This window comes from Schistocerca serialis, chromosome 6, assembly GCF_023864345.2.
Source record: "Schistocerca serialis cubense isolate TAMUIC-IGC-003099 chromosome 6, iqSchSeri2.2, whole genome shotgun sequence".
Lineage (NCBI taxonomy): Eukaryota > Metazoa > Arthropoda > Insecta > Orthoptera > Acrididae > Schistocerca > Schistocerca serialis.
Window position 1 is genome coordinate 730,849,422 of NC_064643.1, and position 24,741 is coordinate 730,874,162.

Sequence of the window (24,741 nt, forward strand, 5' to 3'; positions counted from 1 at the left end):
AGAAGTAGCATGGCATGGGGAGGGATAGCAGAATAGGGTGCAGGAAGAAGCTGCAGTTCTGCCTGTGGGACTGTGTGGGGATGTGGCTGGGAAAGGGTAGTGGGTTTCCAGGTGCTGCATTGGGAGAGCTGTGCTGGGAAGTGGGATGGGGAGTGGTGGAAGGAAAAAGCAGAGGAAGGGGAGGGATGACGTGTGTGCACTGCGGAGGGGGGGAGTCTGGAGTGAGGGCAGGAAAGGGGATGGAGACAGTTTGGGCTAGTGACAAGCAAAGGTTGACACCAGTGGAGTTACAGGGACAAAGGATATGCTGGAGAGGGGGTTCCCATCTTTACGGTTCAGAAAACGTGCTGTTGGTGGGAAGAACCCAGATTGCACACCCAGTGGAGCAGTCATTGAAGACAAACATACCATGTTGAGCAGCATGCTCAGCAACTGAATGGTTTGGCTACCTTTGCTCACAATTTGACAGTAGCCATTCATGAGACAGACAACTTGTTAGTGGCCCTGCCCACATAGAATGCAGCTAAGTTTGTAGGCTACTTAGATGCTTTCACAGTTGGCTCTTTTATTGATGGGGTAGGAAATGCTTCTGACAGTGTTGGAGTAGGTGGTATTGCTAGGATGTATGGGACAGGTCTTACATCTAGGTCTTTTTTAGGGACAAGCAGTTGGGAGCAAGAGTGAAATGGGAACGGACAATGATATTGCTTAAGTTGGGTGGACAATGAATGACGAGGGAATTGGGAAATATTATTCAGTTGCTCCAGTCTTGCATTCACTGAGTGGTGAGGGGGAGCATTCCATTGTGGCCAGCCAGTGGGCACTTTTGGGATGGTGGACAGCTGGGGCAACAAGGAGGTGGAATGGACTTATTGGTGTGGTGTGGTGGCAGATGTTGAAATGGAGGTATTGTTAATAGGTGGTAAGTTTAAATGGATGCAAATACTGATGGAGGCATCCACGAGGTAGAGGTCGACATCTAGGATGGTGGCTTGGGCTGAGGAGAGGACCAAGTGAAGCAAATGGGAAGAAGCTGTTGATGTTCTGGAGGAATGTGAATCTCATTCCAGATACAGATCATGAAAATGTCAATAATGAATTTGAACCATCTGATGGTTTAGTATTGTGGATGCTTAGGAAGGATTTCTCTGGATGGGCAAGGAATAGGTTTTCACAGGATGGTGCCATCTAGCTGCCCATGGCTGTACCACAGATTTGTTTGTAGGTAATACCTTCAAACCAGAAGTAATTGAGGGAAAAGATATAGTTGGTAATGTGGACCAGGAATGATGTTGATGTTTAGAGTCAGTCGGGCATTGGGAAAGGTAGTGTTCAGTGGTGGCAAGGTCGTAGGGATTGGGATATTGGTGTAGAAGTGATGAACAAGGTGCTGGTGGGTATAGGGACAGGAACTGTGAAGAGTATGTGGAGGAATTGGCCAGTCTCTCTATATAGAAGGGTAGGTTGCTGGAAGGTGTTGGTCTCTGTTGGGGTACAATATTCAGTTACAGTGGGGCATCTTAGGTGGTCCGTACTCCACATATTTTAGGAGCTAAGTGAGTTCAGGGAGTGGTGGTGGTGAGGAGGCACATAGACTCAGGTCAGAGTTTCTGGGATGGACCTGTAAGGATTTGATGAGGGTTTGGAGATCAAGCTGGACTGCTGGAATAGTCACTATGGCAGGGCTTGTAAGTGGACCATCTCACAGCTGGCAGAGGCCTTCAGCCAGGTAATCCCCGTGGTTCATAATCACAGTAGTGGAACCTTTGTGCACAAGTAAGTTTATAAGTTGGGGATCAGTTTGGAATACTGTTCTTTCTGTAGATGTGAATTTGGTTTTCATGTTGAAGGATTTGGGGAATGAAGGCGATGCATGGTAGGTTTGATCAGAGCTTACTTTTGGTTAGAACAACATTCCAGCACCTCCCACATATTTCTTTTCTTTAGCTTACCATAAGAAATTTGCACCAGGGATTTAAAATAGTACATGACTATTAAATTGCAATGTAACTATGAATCGTTGCTGCACCAGCAATAGTGAAAGTGACAGTGGGAGACCAATGTTATGTGATGGGCAGAGATATGGGGTGAAATACAGTGTAATTTGAATAACATGTTAGTTAATGAAATATTTCAGTTGGAAAACTTAAACTTCCGGAAAATTCATGGTGAGCTTTTCTAAAACTTTGGAAAACAGGTGTATACCCAAAACTTCTGCTTCACCAAGCATCTACAATGGAAATGTTTGAATGTTAGGTGGCAGGGAGCAGTTGAAAACTGAAGACTATCAACTTGTGCTGAAATGAATCAAGCAGAACAAGTGGGCAAAGTGACAATACTGTGGGGACAGGTGGCAGCTCCCCTTGTTTATTTTAAATCTTGTGTGTTGTTGTTGTTGTGTTTTTTTCGAAGGCTACTGACTTTTGCCGATATACGTCGAGTTGAACTAAGGAGTAAAGTGACTGCTGTGGGGACAGGTGGCAGCACCTGTTGTTTATATTAAATCTTGTGGTTTTATTGTTTTGATTATAAGATATTATGATTTAAAAATTTGAATTTCAGGATGGTATTTTGCAGAAAAATGATTTCACATTGTAAGTTTCATCACAAGTTTTAAAAAATTGAAACTTGTGATTTTTGTGGCTGGAAGGAAGGAGTGTTTGTGTTTGTGTGTGTGTGTGTGAGGGGGGGGGGATTGTATGGTTGAAGAAGTGTTTTCTGGCACTTAAAATTTTGGAGATGAAGCACTGAGTTTGATGTTAGGAAATTGTGTAAAGTTATTAGTTTTCTTTTTTTTTTTAGCCGGGGGGGGGGGGGGGGGTTACAGTTAAAGGGTTCATTGTTAGCTTTGTGTCAAGTCTGATTGGCAGGGTTGGTGGTGGAAAAGTGTGTCCCTTGTAGGGACTGGGAGAAGGAAAGAAGGTTTTAACAAACCTAGCATGATTGACTCAGTACCACCCAGGACAGGAGCAACTGAATTGCATTGTCATACCCTCCCAAGTATCCTCCCCACCCCCCAAAAGTGGTAGCCAGCTGCCCCGTGACCCTCAACCTACACAATATTCTCGTCTGTCTGTATCCATTGCTACTACTACCTCCTTACCCCATAGTTCATATCCCCTTAAAAGACCTAGATGCAAGACCTGTCCCATACATCCTTCCACTATCACCCACTCCAACCATCCACAAGCATTTCCTTTTCCATCAAAGGCAGAGCCACCTGTGAAAGCAACCTTGTAGTCTATCAGCTTAGCTGCAACCACTGTGTGCCATTCTGTATGTGTACTCTTAACACTTTAGATGACAAGAAGCAATGTGGAGCTGGTTTGCAAACTTCCCACCTCTCTCCCATAAGTTGACTTTCTTCTCTGGATAGTCAGCCACGTCTATCTCCAAAAACTTCTTCCCCGAAGAATAATGCTGGTTAAGGGAATTTATCAGACTCTCTCTCTCTACTCTTGAAATAATTTGGTAATCAGAGGATACTTTTAGTTCAGTCATGGTATATTTCAACTTCCACAAAAAAACAAATTCACCATTTCTCATATAAATATTCGAACTTGTGCGAGTCAACCAAGTCGTCAAACATTAGACTCTATTAAGATACATCTACAACAGGGTTTGTTTAATAATCACCAGAAAATATGAACATGTCTTGCTTCTAGCAAGTCCAACACATGAATTACTTAAAAGACTAATCTCATTTCTTCATTTGTTCTTAACAATCATCACAGTCACTAAACCAGCAAAGAATAGCACAGGCTCTTCTCTTCACATACACTGAAACTCTATGGATCGTACGGCATGTACTTGTCGGCCGCTGTTTGACTGTCACGTCCACATTTTGCTCGTGACTGTTTTTAGATCTGCACACACAAACATGCAATGCGCAGTAGGTTGGATTCCTCTCTCTCTCTCTCTCTCTCTCTCTCTCTCTCTCTCTCTTCTATTTAAAATATTGTGGGTTCGAGACAGAGGAAGGCCAAGTGGTCCTAGAATTTACACGGAAATTCTCGTAGTACTACATATTCCCCCCTCAGATCGAACACGAGATATTTTATATACCATCATTATGTACATTTATGTCACATATAATAACAATTCATATTTCAACAGTATACCTTGTTCCTTTAATAACTGTGGATAACCTTTTTCTTATTATTTAGCTATTCCTTATTTTTTTCATTTTACTTTAATTATAAAACATGAATATTTCAATCAATGGTGGAGTTAACTCTTTCTATATCTAAAAAAATCATGATGACCAATTTTTTTTCCCTCTTTTTTCTGCTCTTTATCCAATCGTAAATTCCAGGTGTTCATGACACTTCAGTACTTTATTCTTTATTCTGATTCCTTGTACTATTTTTTCCTTATTATGCATCACTATCATTATTCATAATAGTTTGTAGTCTGGGGGAACTCTGGGCATAATAAAAGTGTGTCCTTTTGACACTCGTGAACTTATCTGAAATATAACAAAGCTAGTGGTATATAGAATTCAAACTTACCAGAATAATTCTTATTAAATGTGTGACTTCTGTCACGATACTGTCCTTTTCCCCTAGGATCAGTACCTATACCTTACATGTGGGTTGACCCTCTGAGTGCACTTCCTCCTTCCACTCTGGTACGTACACCCCTTTACGAAACATCCCTATTTATCAGGCCACAGGTTGTCCTATCTCTATGTAGGTACAACTGCCATATATCTTTAGTAAATGCTGGGTACATCCCCCTTATTCTTTATCAGTAGTTCTCATGATTCATTGCCCTAGTATACACCTTTATGTACACTATAATTAAATATTTCCTCGTAAAATTAAACTGTATTTTACACTTCACTCTCACTTCTTAGTACCTCCTCTAATACCCTAGAGTCCTCTTCCACTTCTCAACTTCAATAATCTTAGTATATACTATGTCTACACATATTATTCAACTCATGGTAGATACTGTGTCTACACGCAATGGTCAAGTCCCACTACTCTATGACAATGATGTAGAACCGACACTTAAAAAAAATATGTGTATCTTTCCAGATGTACATATATCTTTTTCCCCTACAACCCTTGGCAGTTCTTACATCCTTTTAATCTGTAAATTCATAGTTTGTGTATCATATTTCTTTGTGTGTATGTGGACGTGTTTTCGTGTAGTCTGATTCTTCATCCTTCTTATCTGAAGATAAGTTCTAGGTTATTGGAAAACACAGAAACTAGGAAGGACTCCTGCGATAGAAGTAGATGAATATGGAAAGAGGGAAAAATAGATAGGTCCTCAAATGAGAAGTAAGAAAAGGTAGATGTGGTTGCTAAGATCGAAGAAGAGAAAGAAGACAGCCCCAAGAACTGGAAACCCTTCCCACCCCCTTCCTCAGGATCCCTACCTCGCTGGTACTTGAGTGAGAAGCCGGAGGAGGTATGGTGTTAAATCATATCCTATAGAACAGACATTCCCACCTTCACCCTTGAGGTCCCAGAAGAAAATCTTAGCAACCCTGTGGAAATGGCAAATGGTGAAGAATCAGGCACACTTGTTTGTGAGGGTCGTTTGAAAGGTGTGATGTGTGTTTTGTGTTAGTCATGATTTATCTGTTAGTGTAAATCATGCTTTTACCTACACTACCCAACCCCTTTCGACATCGATACAAAGCCTCCTGTTTAGGTCACACCTCATAAAAGGTGTAAAATATTCTGTACCAGCTATAAAATTATATATTCCATTATCACAATCATTTAATTAGTCACACAGTGTTATGTTTTCCACACATATAATATTCCATTCAGTTTACTAAGAAAAATATGCTTCAGTGACTTTATATCGATTATCTTTCGTTCAGTGTGAGAAATGGTATTCTCACGATTTCAGAAATTATTTTGGAAGTTATGTGCCAGGTATAGTTCTCCTTACTTACTTAGAACTATGTGACAAAAAAAGGATTACCAGGCAGCTTTCGAGAAAACCATTTTTGGAATCATTGTAATTATGATTCATATTAAGAGAATATACAAATTTAATGACGTTGATTTCACCCAGACTTCTGCCCACAGATTTGCACAGAAACCTGGTTAAGAGATTACTTATAAGGAATAATTCAGGCAAAAATAAAACCTAACTATACGTGGAAACTGTATTGGCTGCTGTTGACATTACAATCGAAACCAAGGGAGAGAATGGCAGGCTAGGCAGATTTAATCTATCTTATTTCAGGGATAATATGCATACCGATTCCCACGTCATGTCATGTCTAGTAAAGTCGGGATAAGTTGGGGCGAACTGGGACGAGCCATGAGGACAGATAGGAGCACCCCTGGAATATCCAAGAAAGATGCAATCAAGATTCCTAGCGGGCACAACTCCCTAACAACGGAGGATGACGCAGCCACATGCCAGGAGCAATTTTGGGTGACGTAATCACAATTTTTCACTGGTATGTTTCTCTAATAATCTCTAAGTGGAGGATGATAGAATAGTGTAAGAAGTTGAGGGAATTTGGTGCAGGAAAATTTTATTACAAAAGAAACAACAAAAACAACCCGGGATCCGACGGTTGTCACTTCCCCTGTTGGCACAGAACGTTAACGTCCATGGGAGATGTACAACTTTATGTCTTTTACATTGTACTTTCCTTTTTGTGACCCAGTTGTAGGATCGACTGAAAATAATGTCTTGGGATGGATTAACTTCACACTTTTGGAAAAACTTATTGTTTCTTTATTCAGGGCAGAGCTCTGAAAATGCTGTTTTACTAGAACTAGGTCATCGACCTTGTACTGAGGTTCTACAGCTTGCTCATTATGCTTACTCACCCTTTGTTAGGCCTTTTCAACTAAATTCTTCAAAACTATTTCCTGGTTCATTTCATAATTGACACTTGGTTGTTCAGTCCACGTAAAAATTTAACGAGGCGATCTCTTACAAAAGGTTTGCTTGTTACCTCTGAAGGTGTTAACACAGTTGACAAATTGGTAATTCATTTAGAATCAGTTCAAAGTCCTTAACTTTTGTTGCCCATGAAGTATGTTTTTCATAGCAGTGAATACGGCATAATTTCCCAATTTCTTTCATAACTCTTTCACACGGATTCAAGGATGGGCTATAGTTGGATATTAACACTTGATGAATACCTTCCCATGCTAGAAATTTTTTAAATTTGCTACTCACAAACTGTGGACCATTATCGGTGAGAAACCGTTTTGATTTGCCTACATCCAGAAAGTATTGTTGTAAACACAGTATAACTGTTGGCATATTTGCTTTTTTGATGGGATATAGCTTAACATACTTTGACCAGCACTCAGTGATGATCAAAATGTATGACACGTCTCCCTTTCCTTTTGGAACTGGTCCAAAAAAATCTGCTGCTGTGAGATCATGTAACGACTTAGGAATAATCGGATATATTTTGTATTTCACATGAGTATTACTCTCTTTCACCTTCTGACAGATCTTACAGGTTCCAATTAAAGATGCTGCTTTATGCCCTAGCTTCTTAAAATAGTAAAACTTATTCATATAAGCTATACACTTTTTTATTCCGAAGTGTCCATATCCTGTGTGAACATACCACACTAGTGTGTCATCAATTACCTTTGGAATGCGTAAACACCAACATTGCGATATTACGCTGTTTCTCCAAAACAAATTATCACCCGTAATTTTCCATTTTCCCACTTGATTAGGAGGTACGGAATTTTGGATACACATAGAAAACATTCCTGTAAAATAGGAATCATGATGGATATTCTCTGATGTTCTTATGTTCTAATGACATAAAATTAATTGCAAATATAATGCCGGGCCTTTCCGTATGTTTTAATTTTTCCTTGCCTATGGGTAACCTAGACAAAGCATCCGGTACAATATTCTCGGAACCTTTTACATATTGTATCCTAATATCATGTTCCTGCAGGAAAAACATCGAGTGCATTAACCTACTATGTAATAAACAACTATTCATTAGAAAAGATAAAGCTTGATTGTCTGTATAAAAGTGGATTTCTGACCCCCATACTAGTGTTTGAAATTTGTGGATACTCCATACAATTGCTAACAGTTCTTTCTCAGTAGCCGTGTAATTTAATTCATGTTTTTTTTCAGACTATGACTAGCAAAAGCTATGGTTCAGTGTTCTACATGATTTAGATCCAACTCTCCTTGGAAACGTTTTGCCAAAGTACCTTAATAAGATGCATCTGTTGAAGTTTTAAATGGTTCGCCCATAACCGGATGATGTAATATGGGTGATTCAACAAGTGCTCTTTTGATGTTTTCAAACATTTCATTTACCTCTGGATCCCAAATCCACGGTACTCCATTTCTTAATAAATGTAAAATTTTTGGGTCATTCAGTTCTTGTCCTCGTATGTACCATCAATAGTATCTAGCCATTCCTATAAATCCCTTCAACTGTATTATGTTTCTAGTGTGTGGACATTCTTTATAGCTTTGATGTGTTCAGGGTCAGATCTAATTCCCTGCACCCCTACAATATGCCCTAAAAACTTAAGCTTTTGACGTGAAAAATATGAGTTAGATAGCTTTGCCGTAATACTTTTGTCTTTAAATTTTCTTTGGGTCTTCTGCAATGTTAGACAATGTTCTTCCCAAGAAGCTGATATTATCAGGATATCATCTACATGTATTATTAAATCCTTCAATAGATCTCTCCCTAATGCTTCATCCAGTGCACGCATAAATACGGATACAGAAATATTAAGTCCAAAAGGCAATATATTGAAATGACATGATTTACCATCAAACGGAAACGCTGTATACTTTTTTGATTCTGGATGTAACCTAATTTTCCAATATCCCACAGTCAGGTCCATCGTGCTAAAAAACCTTGCTTTCTCAAATTTGGATAACAATTTATCAATGTTAATCGGTCCGTCTCTTTCTGTCTCTCTATGCTTATTCAATGTTCGTGTGTCTGACACTGATCGTACTCTACCTGTAGCTTATTTCACCACTACCAATGGGTAGAACTACGTTCTAATACTGTTATCAATCATCTTGTTGATTTCCTCCCTAACTGCTGCTTTCAAATTCACAGGTATCGGATACGACTTACAGAAAAATGGAGTGTCACCTTTGATTTTAAACTTACATATGTAGTCAGTGATATTGCTTGGACTATCGGAAAACACTAATTCATATTTTTTATATAAATCTTGTCTTTGTTGATCGGTCAGTATTACGGACTCATTTACTTTGCCTTGTATGTCAGCTCAATCTGATACATGATCTATGCTATCGATCTCTGGTGACAATTGTGCAGTAGCAGTTAATCGTAAACATTGACACTCAGTTGTTTGTTTTGCAATGTGGTTATCTGTCATGAATGGTATCCATCATCTCCTGTTCCTTTTACCAAAACGAAGAAGATTTTCTTCAAAGTTTAGGATGACTTTAAATTCTAATAACCAATCTAAACCCAATAAAACATTTCTATTTATATTTTTCACTGTCAACAGCATTTGACGAAATAATTCATTTCCAGTGCTGCAATTCACTTGTGTTTTGTATTTCACCACCTTACTTTTCGTTCCTGTTATATCGACTATGTAAACTCCAGTTACTGGTAACAGTGGTAAGTGTTGTTTAGTCTGTAATGAGTCACAGAATGCACTAGATATGAGTGATACTTCACTCCCTGAGTCTATAAATACCCTAATCTTGGAATTTTCCATGGTCCCTGCTATTATAGGTTGTGGATTGTTGTTAGTCAAGCTTGGTTCTTCCAGCAACAACCATCCTTTGTCGGTATTTTGTGCATAAAATTAACATACTTATTATGAACCAGGCCTCCTAGTGTATCTCCACGACCTGGGCCCTGGCCCTGGGTCCAGATCGCACTACGTTTTCCTCACTATCAGTAATCACAGGTTGATTACCGAATCGAGATACTACATTACCACTGTGTTTTACTAATACTTGGTACAAATTCCTGCGAAGTTACGGGACCTAAATTCGAAGGTGGATGTTTCTTTTGATAATTGTCATTACCATTTTTGCTGTTGCATTGGTGTACCCTATCTAGGTTAGCCTCATGTTTTCTAAAATTATTACTACTATTCCTTTTGTAGTTCAGATTTTCCCCATGATGTAGAGTTTCTTTATAGTCTTTATTTATTGCATCTAGAGTGTCAACGAAAGATAACAATTCTTCAACCATTTTCCAGCCACTACACAAGATGTCTTTCCTTGCATAGATGGGTAAACATCTAATTAAAATTCTAATCAATCCTTCTTCCTCCATGGGTTTATCTAAATATTTCGCCTGTGTTAAATGCCAGTCGAAATATTTTCTCATAGTACTCCATGTATTATTGTAATATTTCAGGTCCCACAAATCTGATATTAACATGTCTTGTGCACTAGCCAACCAGTATTTCTCTTTAAAATTCCTTTGAAAGTCTTCCCAAGAAGAAAAGTTCTCGATATTTACAGTATGCCATTCTGAGGCTTCCCCTAAAAGGTACCCCACAGCAAATTCAATTTTCTTAGAATCTTCCCAGTTCTTTGGCAAAGCTTGATTGAATCTTTTAAAAAAAATGAGTTGGATGTACATCCCTGTGTGGCTTAAACATAGGGAATTGCCTGGATAATCCTGAATTGGCCCCCCCATTGTAGATCAGTCATCACTTCACTAGTCAATACTATGTTAGGAGAAGTCATCCTCTTGTCTACTTTATCTTTGATAAATTTGAATTCTCTCCATAGGTCATTCATACCTCTCTTGGTATCACTAAGTTCAGAAGATAAAATAGGAGATCCGTTCTCGGATTTTACTTTCTCGGAAACTTTTCGATATATAAGCTCTTCCACCTGTTCCTCCAAACTATTTATATTTATAATGTCAGAGTTTGCTAGTTTCTCTCTGAAATTTCTTTACACAGTATCTACTTGTGTATTCACGCCTGTAATTTGCGATTGGATAATTGGTATCAACTTCTCTTGCTTATCAACGCTCTCTCTTACAGTATGAAATCTCTGATTTACAGCTTCGAACTTAACATTACATACATTTTCAAATGATCCTAATGTTTCATTGATTTCAGTTTCTACCTTATTACATTTTTCCTCAATATCAAATTCTAACCTTGTTGCTAAATCTTGGGTTTGATCATTCTGTTTCTGACTGAAGTGAGTGAATAATTGATTTACATGAAGGTAAACCTCTTGGTTTCAACCTTTGCTAGTCCCTGGGCTCGAACTGCCTATTCTCTTCCCTGCCCTCAGTCCAGGCCTACACATGCTTTCTACCCCACCAGTGCAACTCTGTAGTCATTTTACCCTCTCTACTCCTCTCCTCTCCTCATCCCCCTGCCTGCTCCCTTACGCAAGCACAAACTGCTGAAGCTACACATAGTAACTCATCAGGGTGTATACTCCACAGGACAACTGGGAAACCCAGAAAAAAAGTGGTAATTTTTTCATCCAGGAGAAATCTGGGAAAAACCCGGAAACTTTTTAGAGTTCCAGGAGTTCTTCATTGTTTCCGTTTTCAGTTAAAAATCTGTAATATAGACTGGGAAGAACTGATACTCTAACAAAGAATTTTACTTTAGTCCACTACTGCAGAAATAAAATATATATGAGAGTACAACACCAAAATAAAACTTTAGTTGCAAAGAAAATGTGCTATTTACAACAGCAAAACACAGTGCACACACGTGTCTGCCGAAAGCAAAATGTGTCAAAGACTATGCAATACTTTGTAAAACAATCTGCTTTTGCTGCATTTTTCTTGTGGGCCTCATTTCAGTGAGCGTGACATTGTAACCTTTTACATTTGTAATAGGTCCCCAGAAAATACTGTGAATGGTGATTTGAGGAGTGTTACTTCTAAAGTAAATTATATTACTTGTGAGAATGTGCGATGAATTCCTTAAATCATGGAGCATTAGACTCTCGTTCAAAAGTTAATACTGAGGACCAGCCACTTAGAAAAGTTTCGGGTCGAGAAGACCAGCTATTTATTCTGTTATTTAAAATTTTACCAGCAGATACATGTTTGATATCTTAAAGGGTAACACACTCTAGAAAATATTAAGTTCCAAGGTTAGATTTTCATAATTATTTTAGTTCTTTCATAAATTACAAATTATGCAATAATTATGGCAAAAAGTATAATTATCCTTCAAGAACGGTATGAAGTGAGTCCTTTAGCAATTTCACATGTTTGGTTCTACGAGAAAGTCAAAGTGCTCGCCAGATCATGTATTCAGTCAGATAACACACAAAATGTATGATGCACAGCAGTGAAATGTATAATCATGCTTGTCAGAAATATTCAATTGCTGCAGTTGAAGCTGTGTGCTTAGGACACTGACTAACCACATCCTCAGACAAAAACAGCAAAAAACTTTTGGTAAGCAATATTATATGTGCTTTTCTTGTAGCTGTGCTGCATTATATCTATTTAAACCATTAACTTTTCCTATTTGTGTGTTCGCACTACTTAACAATGATGCTGCTATTGGTTGATTACATTTCACATCCAGTCCCCTGAGTATCTGCTGTAATTGCCTGGTGAGATCACATGCCAAGAAGTTCTAAGCTGGTGTATGTAACCTTTACGATTTAAAGGATTAATAAGTTTTACAGCTCCAAGGAAAAATATATTGCCATTTAGCATGGAAAAAATGTGCTTCCACTAGGATACAGTGTATTTTCACCCAAGAAAAAGTGTATTTTTAGCAGAAAAATCCGGGGAATTTTTTTTTTCTTGTCCGCATATGCACCCTGCTCAGTATCCTGTCCCCACCATATCTCTGCACACTCGCACATGCAGCACTAACATCTTCCCCCACCCCTACCTTGCTATCCCTGTACACCCCATGCCTCCTCTGTACTCCCACTACCCACCCCAACCGAGATCACTATGCATTTCAGTGGGACCACATTGACTGGAGATGACAGTGGCCATGTGCGAGTTGTGCATGTATGAATCTGTTTGTATTTCTTTATCTGATGAGAAAGACTTCGCCCGATAGCTTGACAGTTTCAAACAGTCTACTTTTAAATGTACCTGTCTGCTGCTCAGTGTACCTGTCTGCTGCTCAATGGCTCCTCCATGTGATGAGTAGCAATCTATCCTATTAAATCAGATTATAATACAAATGGAAAGTTAAGACAAAATCTTCTCACCAAGCAGTAGCAGAACACACATACAAAAGAAGGTAGATTTTTTTAGTCTATGTATTTACATTATATTGTCAAAAAATAATTATTTTTGATACTAAATAATATTGTTATTATGGAGACTGTAGGTATTATACGACTGCAGAAGCAGTTGAAAGGATGTTTGGGTATTGGTACATTCCTCTCCTATACAGACACAATGTCTTTCATTTGTTTAAAACAGTTGATGTGAATAAAGTTGCAAATTATTTTTAATTTTTTGGAGTAAAACTGATTTTTCATTTTCTGTTACACAGGAAGTAACATGCCTTGAATTTCATCCCCGTGAACCAATTCTGGCATCCGGATCCAGAGATTTTACTGTCAAACTATTTGATTACAGCAAGACTTCTGTCAAGAAGGCATTTCGTACAATTACGGTGAGTTGTTTTATGTGAACATTGGCATGTAGTTTATGTATACAGTGTGCAACATTGCTATTGCTTTCGTTCTTTGATCTCCAAGGTTTCTTTGTGGAACAGGACATTTAAATCTACTTCTGACTTTTACTCTCATAGCAAGAAATTTTTTTATACAGATATAAGGCCATCATATACAATGTAGAGAGCCATATGAAATTAGAATAATCTTTAAAAAGTCTCTACCCTCTTTACCTGCGTAGCAATTGCCACAGTCTTGAGTGAACCATCATACAATATGTTTCTTATGGACAGGACTATAAAGGTAACAGTATTCAACGAGTGACTTACCTTGAAAATGGCTGTAACATTATCAGCCAGTGTGTTGAAATAAGTAATACTATTGTGGATGCACACGAAAAAGATGATTGACTATACAGCTACACTCTTTCTAGGCCAGGAATGTGTAAGATACTTTAGAAATTAATGCCGCTGTGGATATTGCCGAGTTGTTCGCTGTTTATTTAATTTTTATGTAATATGTCCCAAAATTCATGCAAGAGTTGAATTTGTGTATTATTAAAAGTGGAGCGCTACATGAGAGAATAATGTGTTTGAAGCTACATTACTCAATTTTCGTACAAAATCTGGTCAGAATAGTGATTCAGCATCATTTAATTAATTTAAAAAAATCTAGTGAGACTGGCTCCATTACTGTTATTAAAACACACTGGCAATTATTCAACACATCATTTATCATAAAACATTGAAACAGTTCATGAGAGTGTTGTGGAGAGTTCAGGGGCATCAGTTCGGCACCATGGTCAAGAATTGGACATTTTGAAAAGCTCTTTACATTATACTCAGACAAAAGATTTGTATCTTCATGCTTAAAGAAGTTCAAACAATGGAAATGTCAGGTTGGAATATCAACGATGTAGGAAAACATAGATTGCTACTTACCGTAAAGTTGACATGTTAAGTTGAAGACAAGTACAATTAAAAGACACCTACACATAAGATTTCGGTCACAGCTTTCATAAAAAAAAAAGGAAGAGAAACACACACCAGTCATTAACACAAGCTAGCTCTCCTCATGCATACATGACCGCCGCCAACTCTGGCAGCTCGGACCAGAATGCCAACTTCTGGTCCAAGCTGCTGGTGTTGGCAGTTGTGTGTGGTGAGGTGTGCTTGCTTGTGTGAATGAATGGTGTATGTTTCTCTTTCATTTTCAGATGAAATCTGTGACTGAAAGCTTATGTGTAGGTGTTCTTTAATTGTGCCTGCCTGCAACTTAACGTGCCAACTTCACGATAAGTAGCAATTTATTTTTTCCTACATTGTTGCTTAAAATGTTCAGTTGACTGAAGAACTGAAGCCAGATGACTGTGCACAGCAAATAAAGTTCACTGAATGGAGTTCAGAAAAAACAAGTGGTTGTAGATTTTGCGAACAAATTCATCTTCAACAATGAGGCTCATTTTCATCTTGATGACTTGTCTAATCAACAAAATTGCCACATTTGGGGTTCGGAAAATCGACAGTGCTCACTGAGAAACAATGTGTCACTGTTTGGTGCAGACTTTGGGCTGGAGGCATCATCAGACCATTATTCTTCTAAATGCTGCTAGCCAGGCATTAACAGTGAAAGTTATTCAATATTGTGGTATGATAATTCAGTTTTTTGTGCTTAAATTGCAGGATAAGGCAGATGATGAAAGGTATTGGTAATTTTGGGCATACCGCCTCCCCTCCACAGGGGTACAACAGCCATGGTGGGCGTGGCCCTGTGCAGAGTGGAGATGGAGAGCGAGTTGTGCAACCTCCTCCTCTTCCACCCCCCCCCCCCCCCCACTACCACCCCCCCACTTCCACCCCATCCCTCTCCGCTGATGGCTCAGGCTCCCAGGAGCTCCCAGTCTGTGGGCCCTTCAGTGTGAGGCTGAAAACGGCCTGGCCAGTGGTGGCTGCATTGCTTGGGCAGCAGCAGCCACACGGGAAAGTGGAAGAATCCAGAGGTGGTGTCATGATGATGACTGGGCTCCAGAATGGCAACTGCTCCTCGAGTGGATTCTGTGATGGTGTCACTGTTTACAATAACTAGACCCAAAGCAGTGGCCAGCCCCATGGGGAGGAAGCCAGAGGTGAGGCTGGACTCTCTTCCTGTTGCTGTGATATTCTGGAACAGCTAACAGAGGAATTAGGGGGAGGGGGGTGGGGGGAGTAGAGGAGGATGTAGGGAGTGACACAAGAGCAATCTCCTCATCTGCCAAGGGATGGGAAAACCAGGATCGGTTTAAGGAGTGGAGAGAAAAAGACTGGGGGTGCGCAGCTGCATAACCAGACGTGGTTCTGATGTTGGGTGATAGTCCGGTCTCCATTATCAAGTGCAAAAACCCTTCATTCCTGTTGATGCCAAATGGTGGCTGGGAACCAATGATTTTGTCAGCTGAACCCCTGGGCACACTCCTGCGTGTCAGGCCAGAACTTCGAAGAGGGTGGGGGAACCAGAGGGGATTGGGGAGGGGGTTCCTGGCTGTGGGCAGCAGTAAATGCAGAAGAGAACAGGGCTGATGTCCATGTAAAAGTTCTGATGGGCTCTTCTAGCCAAACAGTGTTGTTCTATATGAAACTAAAAAGAAATGTCAGGGTGTCTTCCATTGGAGCATGTTGGACATAGTTCGCCATGTGTGGTTTGAATGACCGAACAAATTTCTCTGCCTCTCCATTTGATTTAGGGATGAAAAGGAGGTGAACAGATGTTCTTTGCTCCATTCATAACACAGATACAGTATTCTCAAAGACCTCTGCCTGAAATTGTGGACCATTGTTATCACTGATGTCTGTGGCAGGGCTACAATGGCAAAAATCTGTGACAGCGACTTCACTGTATATCTCACAATGATTTTATGACAGTTAACAATGTATGAGAATCAGGAAAGAGTGTCTGTGATGATGAGTCACGTGGTATTCAGGAACAGGCCTGCAAAATCGAGGTGCATTTTTCCCATGGTTTGGTGGGTGCTGGCCGTGGTAAATAAACCTGAGATGGGGCCACCTGCTGTTCCACAAATCTGTTACATTGACGGACTACGCTCTCTACTTCCAGCTCGATGCCTGTCCAGCAAACATAGTGCTGGCCGAGCATTTTGGTTCTGGAAGTGCCCCAATGTCCCTGATGCAGCAACTGTAGAATCTGATGTCAGACTGGTGTTGGAATCATTACACATGATCCAATGTGGTCTGTGTTTATGAGGACCATGCAGTCGATAAGAATCAGATGGTGTCCCAGCCCATAGCAATGCCAAAGAGAATTAGGTTGTTGATGTGGTGTTCCACTGGTTCTTTACTGTGGTATCAGGTGGCAAAGTGAAGCCTGATCTGGAGTTAAGACTGCTCACCATACTATTTTAGCACATTCGCCAACTTCTTCAAATCAAACTTATTTTCTCGAATTTATGGACTTACTGTTGAAAGTTAAGAGTACATATCCAGCATTCAACTCTCCAAATAAAGGCGAAGCTGCTCATTCACATTGTCAGATAAAAAGAAGAAGTTATTAATCTGTGGTGATTTCAATGTAAACTTTGTAAGCAATTCTGATCGGAAAAGTGAACTAGAAGTGTTATTAACAACATATAACTTAGAATCATGATCAATTTCCCTACACGTATAGCTCAAGGCAGTAGCACGCTAATAGATAATGTATTTGTACAGAAAGAGGATGTAAAACAAACACATGCTTTTCCTGTGGTAAATGGATTGTTGTACCATGATGCACAACTGATTAACTTACAAAACCCCACAGGATGTACAGTTTGGAAGCCATTAAGTAAAAGTGTAATGTCGCTCAACTCGGTATCTATAGAGCACTTCAAAGAAAGATTAAGAAATGTTAATTGGGGAGATGTATATAATGATCCAAATCATAATGATAAATACAACATATTTCTTGATAAATTTATATCCCTTTTTGAACATTGTTTCCCAAAGAAAATTACTAAATGTAACACCACACACTTTTCAAAGAAACTTTGGATTGCTACAGGTATTAAAGTGTCTTCAGAAAGAAAAAGAAAACTTTGTGAGACAGCAAGAACTAGCAAAGATCCAGAAGTAGTTTTACACTATAAAAATTATTGTAACATACTGAGAAAAGTTGTAAGGAAATCAAGAAATAAGTATGTTAGAGAAGAAATTAACAACTCCAGCAATAAAATCAAATCAATGTGGAATGTTGTTAGAAGGGAGACAGGAAAAGTAACCTCTGGGGTAGGTAGTATTACTATTAAGGAGAATGAGACCATCCTAACCAACAGTACGTACACAAGTAGCTAACATATTTAACAACCATTTCTTAAGTGTAGGAGAAAAAATTGGTGGGAACAGTTCAAAAGAAAAATCCAGGCAGTACATGGAAGAGTCTGTTTTGAAAAAATTTAGTCAGATTAAGTTTCACCTAACAACCTCTTGTGAAATAAGTAAAATTATTAAATCTTTGAAAAATAAATGTTCTGTTGGAGTAGATTACATATCTAATAAGATATTCAAACGATGTGGAGCAATTATAGCTGATGTTTTGAGTCACATATCTAATGCATCATTAACTCAAGGTATTTTCCCAGAGAAGTTAAAATATGCTATTGTCAGGCCGCTCTACAAAAAGGGGGACACCACAGATGTCAATAATTATCAGCCAGTATCCTTGCTTACAGCATTTTCAAAAATCTTTGAGAAAGTAATGTACTCAAGAGCGGTTAGCCATCTCAACAGTAATGGAATACTTAGTAAATAACAGTTCGGATTTCAAAAATGCTGTTCCACTGAGACAGCAATATACAATTTCACTGTCCACATAATAGAGTCTTTAAACAGTAAAATTTCACCAATAGGAATTTTCTGTGACTTGTCCAAAGCATTTTACTGTGTGAACCATGACATTATGTTACAGAAATTACAATTCTATGGTACAAATGGAATAGCATATGAGTGGTTTAATTCGTACCTACAGAACAGGAAGCAAAAAGTTTCCTTATTTGGGCCAGGTGATTTAAATAAGTTTGCTACTTCATCCAACTGGGGTGATATTACATTAGGTGTTCCACAGGGTTCAATCATGGGTCCCCTTCTGTTCTTGATATATGTGAACGACCTCCCTTCCTATCTGAAACAGGAAGCTAAAATGACACTGTTTAATGATGATACAAGCATCCAGTAAAAGAAACTCCAATTGAAAATGATACAAATAAGGTCTTTGAAAAAGCTATTAATTGGTTTTCTGCAAATGGGCTTGCTCTAAACTTTGAAAAAACACAATACATCCAATTTTCTGCAGCAAAAAGTACAGTTCCTTCAATAAATATAACACAACAGAAGTCAGTAGACAGGGTAGAGCATACTAAGTTTTTGGGTGTACACATAGATGAGAATCTTAATTGGAAAATTCATATTTTGGATCTTCTAAAGTGACTAGGTTTAGCAACTTTTGCAACCAGAATAATTGTCAATTTTGAGGATATAGAAATTAGTAAGCTAACATACTTTGCATACTTTCACTCTCTGATGTCATACTGAATAATATTTTGGGGTAACTCAACATTTAGACAAAAGTATTCACTGCTCAAAAGAAAGTGGTTCGAAAATGTGTGGGGTTCATAGCCTCACATCTTGTAGGTATCTTTGTAAAAGATTGGGAATTCTTACAACAGCCTCACAGTACATTTACTCACTAATTAAATTTGTTCTCAACAACATGGACCAGTTTAAAAACAACAATGACTTTCATGATTATAATACCAGAAAAAAGAAAGACTTGCACTATCCTTTACTCAAACTATCTTTGGCACAGAAAGGGGTAAAATATGCTGCTATAAAAATTTTCGACAAATTACCAGAGGAAATAAAATGTCTGACAGACAGCAGTATTAGCGTGACAACTCCTTCTGTACCATAGATAAATTCGGGAATAGGAATAAATAAATCTATAAATATAGTATATGCATTTTGTGCCATTTAAGGGTTACCGTACCATGCGATTGATCAGTGGAACATGGAACCAACTAACTAACTAACTTGTTTGTTGTACTCTGATTACAATGACCTTAAATTATAGTTGTTACATTGTACAGAACATGGCAGAAATATTGATAAGGATAAAGTCTAAAAACATTCTGTCGTATTAAATAGATCTCATTTGAATGTATTTATACAACAAGTTTTCTCTTGTCCCTGTGAAGTCAAAGACATTGTCACAGCCTCTCTTCCTCTATGGCGCACACCAAGGCAGGAAACGATGACACAGAATAAACTGTCTGACCTACAGGTACCACGAACATGGTATAATTTTTATCATTATTTCCACTTGTATATACACTCCATCCATCCCATGATACATATGCATAAATAAAACTTACATCTAGACAGTAGATGATATAATACATTATGAAAATAAACTCTTTATAGTGGAGATCATCATTCGTTAGTTCGAAAAATGCTTGTTCAACACGTCACTTCATCAGAGTGATCAGTAACACTACAGATTTTTGCCCTTAGGTGAATGATGTCGTCATGTCGTAACTACTGTGAAATGCTAACCAAACAACAAGTATTTAAAGTTCAAACTTGTTCTAACCTTCTCAATACAAACATTAACATCATTTGACTCTTTAATGTAAAATTACAGATGTAAGTGTATCCCACTTTTAATTAATATGTGTGTTCATATTTGTGGACTGTGGAATGGTCCACAATAGATTGTAAACCATCAGTCATACATATATATTTCACTTTGATTAAGTTTCGTAACATTTCTACCAGGTAATGACCTCTACTATGGACATAGGATCTCAGATAAAAAATATTATTATCCATAATGATCATTATACATTTTTTATTGACATTTGTGGTTTTCTCATGTGCACTACTCATTACTTGGACCTATAGTCCAGTAGCCATTTAGCCGAATTGTTCATATTTCATCTAATTGAGTCTATCTATTCCAGAATTCAAACAATGGAAGCTCCAGGATGAAATAACACCAGTAGTATGAAAAGATAGCTTGTTGCTCACCATATAGAAGAGACATTGAGTTGTATTCTGGCACAACAAAAAGACTGCTGTACATTTTAGCTTTCGGTCCAAAGGCCTTCTTCCGAAGTAGAAAGCATGCACGTGCACCCACCCACACACACACACACCTACCCACCCACCCACCCACCCACACACACACACACACACACACACACACACACACACACACACACACACACGTGTGTGTGTGTGTGTGTGTGTGTGTGTGTGTGTGTGCACGTGCATGCTTTCTACTTCAGAAGAAGGCCTTTGGACTGAAAGCTAAAATGTACAGCAGTCTTTTTGTTGTGCCAGAATACAACTCAATGTCTCTTCTATATGGTGAGCGACAAGCTATCTTTTCATACTACTGGTGTTATTTCATCCTGGAGCTTCCATTGTTTGAATTCTGGAATAGATAGACTCAATTAGATGAAATATGAACGATTCGCGCGCGTGCTCGCGTCCACTGTGTCTGTGCATTGCAGCTGGACTGAATTGTTACTGTGTGTGTTGTAGGAGCAGCAATCTGGTGGTGGGGGCAAGAAGGTGGCATGGGTAGGAGGGGGGAGGGATAGTAGTTTGAGGTATGAGAATGTGTGAAGCTTGTGGGAGCTTACAGGGATGTTGTGGGGGCAGGGTAGGGTTGCTGAATGCAGTCAGGAGGTTTGGGGGAGGGGAGGAGAGATATTGAAGAGGTAAAGGACTAGTGGGTGTATTGATGGTATGGAAGGCTGAGTCATGCTGGAGTGGGAGCAGGAAGGGGATAGGTAGGTGGAGGACAAGGACTAGCAAAGGTTGAGGCCAGATGGGGTTACAGAAATGCAGGATAGACTGCAGGGAAAGCTCCCACGTGCGTAGTTCAGAGAAGTTGATGTTGGTGGGAAGGATTCAGATGGCCCAAGCTGTAAAGCAATCTTTCAAGTGAAGCACATTGTGTTGTGCAGTACCTTGAGCAACGGGTTGGTCCATCTAGCTTTTGGCGACAGGTTGTTGGTAGCAATTTGTGCAGACAGACAGCTTGTTGAGTGGGTGGTGGTGGAAGGATGTATGAGACAGACCTTGGATCTTGGTCTACTGCAGGGATGAGAGCCATGAGGCAAGGGATTGGGGACTGGGATGTATTAAGGGTGGATAAGGATGTTGTGGAGGTTTAATGGGCAACAGAATGCCACTGTGGGAGTGATGAGAAGGATATTGGATGTGACTCAGTTGCTCCAGTCCTGGGTGGTACTGAGTCATGGTGTCAGGGGGATAATTTTGGTCTGTGAAGGCCTCATTGAGACCCTTGATATGTTTGGAGAGGGGCTCCCCGTCAACTGCAGGTGGCTAGGCTGTATTCAAGAGGCTTCTTGATAAGGAATTGGTGGCAGCTGTTGAAGGAGAGGTACTGTTGGTGGTTGGTAGGTTTCATAAGGGTGTACTAATGTAAGCCATCTTTGAGTTGGATGTCCACTTCAAGGAAGGTTGTTGCGTTGAGGAAGACCAGATGAAGTGAACGGAGGAGAAAATGTTGAGGTTCTGGAGAGGTGTGGTTAGTATTTCCTCACCCTCGGTCCAGATAAAAAATTATGTCAATGAATCTGAATCAGGTGGGGGTTTGGGATTCTGGGAGGTTAGGGAGGATTGTTCTATATGGCCCATGAATTGATTAGCATAAGATGGTGTCATGCGGATACTCATTGCTGTGCTGTGGATTTGCTGTAGGTAATTGTGGGTGACAATATTAATTGTGGGTGAGAATATCATTGGTCATGGTGACTAGGAAGGAGGTGTAAGTTAGGCATTGGGAAAGGAAGTGTTTAATAGCGGCAAGGCCAAGGGCATTAGGGATGTTAGTGTAAAGGGAGGTGACATTAATTGTGATGAGCAGTGTACCATGTGGTAAAGGAACAAGAACTGCGGAGAGTCAGTGGGGGAAATGGTTGGTATTTTTTATGTAGGAGGGTAGGTTGTGGGTAATAGGCTGAAGGTGTTGATCTACTAGAGCGGAGATTCTTTCAGTGAGGGCACAGTAACTGGCCACAGTGGGGCGTCCCGGGTGGTTGGGTGTATGGACTTCAGGAAACGTATAAAAGGTAGATGTGTGCCCTGAATTCATCTCTCTTCTCACCACTTCAATTCCTTGCAAGAACTCCTCTAGGTTCTGCAGGCTATTTGCTGTCTAATGTTTGTTATTTTTTATTGTGTTTCCTATACCCATGTAAAACTATGTTAGTTGTAAGGATAATTGTTACTCACCATATAGTGGAGATGCCGAGTTGCAGGTAGGTACAATAAAAAGACCGTCAAACAAAGCTTTCAACCAAACAGGCCTTCATCAGAATAGGCAACATAAACACACATACTCATGCAAATGCAACTCACACACACATTATCACAACTTCTGGCTGCCAAGGCCATATCCCATCCTGGATTTTCCATTGTTTAGTTGTAGTGATGTTTATTAATTGTGGGTGAGAATATCATTGGTCATGGTGACTAGGAAGGAGGTGTAAGTTAGGCATTGGGAAAGGAAGTGTTTAATAGCGGCAAGGCCAAGGGCATTAGGGATGTTAGTGTAAAGGGAGGTGACATTAATTGTGACGAGCCTGTATTATAGAGATTGTTTTCTTGTCCATTAAAAGGGTCTAGGTCTACTAAGGAAACAGTCTTTGGTTGTGGCATCTATATAATTTCATATGGTCTTTCATAATAATGGAAAACTTGCACTTTTCTTTCTTTAATTGTGAGCTGTGGCGAAAGACTTTCACTAGCACTATGTCATTCAGTTTAAAATTAGGTCAAAATAACATGTACTTCCATTTATGTAACCAATAATGATGTAAGCATCCTTAACGTAAGGTGGCCTACAAACTAGAAAAACTTCGTTTTGTATAATAAATTATCATTAAAAATTGAATCCAAGTCTAGTAATTATATGAATTAACGTGCATTGTACACTGCCTCTAAATTCATCTTAACACTAATATTTTTCTCCATCAATAAACAAATAACTGTATAGCTATTTTCATTGCCTCAGATAAGTAAATAAGAATAAGAAAATAAACTTGTAAAATCTTAACCAGCATCATAAACTAAAACTGCTTCCAGTTCATATACTGGTTTTCAAGAGGCACATCACATCAGACATGCACTATGGTGTCTTCAGCATAAAATAACCAAAGCCTCTCCAGAGTATGGGCAATCTGGGATTTGGGCAATAGACATGTCTTAAACCTAGACTTTTGACTCATTCACTGATAGCACCTTTATTGCTATTCAGCACCAAATAGCCACATAAAGTAGTGTGTCTAAAATTATGCAGCATACAGTAATAGTAAATCTTACTGGTTCCACACAGAATAAATTGCATAATTGTTTACTTTCATCTAATAGTGCTCCATTCAAATACATATTCGTGTTCAAGTACTTCTCAAAATAGCAATAAAAACTATGATACACTTTGGTATATTCACCCAGATCCGACTTCCCTGATACAGACTGTGCTGAAGTGTTAAATCCTCATCAGCATTGTTACAGTTTAAGTACCTTCCAAAGCTGGATTTCTGAGTGTGGTATACTTTGGTAGACTCCAACGGATTCATAAATATTTCCTCAAAATATACTTCCTTAGTTTTGTTTAAGTTGTCCCAAATTTCCTGTAGTTCCCTTTCTGTTCTATCTGTTTCTGCGTTAGAATAAGTTGTATCTACAAACGATTTAATCATTTCTTGTATTTTATTTCAGTCTCTGGCACAACTTTGATATTATTAGTCAGCTGCTCACTAAACGTCCTGAGCCAGGGAGAAATGTCTGCAGTCATTTTTCTTGTGACCACAGACATACAGCATATACAATAACACACGTTTAGTTGGTCTCAGCATAATATTGCAACAAGGGAATCTACACCGCCATAGCACACACGTGACCCTTGATTGTGAAACCACTTGAAGTTTACTGCAAAACACAAATAACAACACAAAAAACTTTTTGGAAACTAATCAACCTGGATTATATGCAGCTCGCAAGAATCTTGGTGCGAGTGGATGCTGATGAGAAGCTGGATCTATGTGGTAGGTCATGCTGTGCCAACAAAAGTGCTGCCCCTGTAGATTGACATGACTTAGTTGTGATCTGC

General features: G+C 39.1%; 1 protein-coding gene across 1 annotated transcript in view; it reads left to right on the forward strand.

Annotated features, from left to right (window-relative positions):
* The window catches only part of LOC126484520 (cleavage stimulation factor subunit 1), a 190,634-nt gene that overhangs the window by 86,109 nt on the left and 79,784 nt on the right, over positions 1-24,741 (forward strand). The window contains exon 5 of the mRNA XM_050108068.1: positions 13,449-13,571. Within this exon, the coding sequence (XP_049964025.1) occupies positions 13,449-13,571 (123 nt within the window). The remainder of the gene's footprint in view (positions 1-13,448; positions 13,572-24,741) is intronic.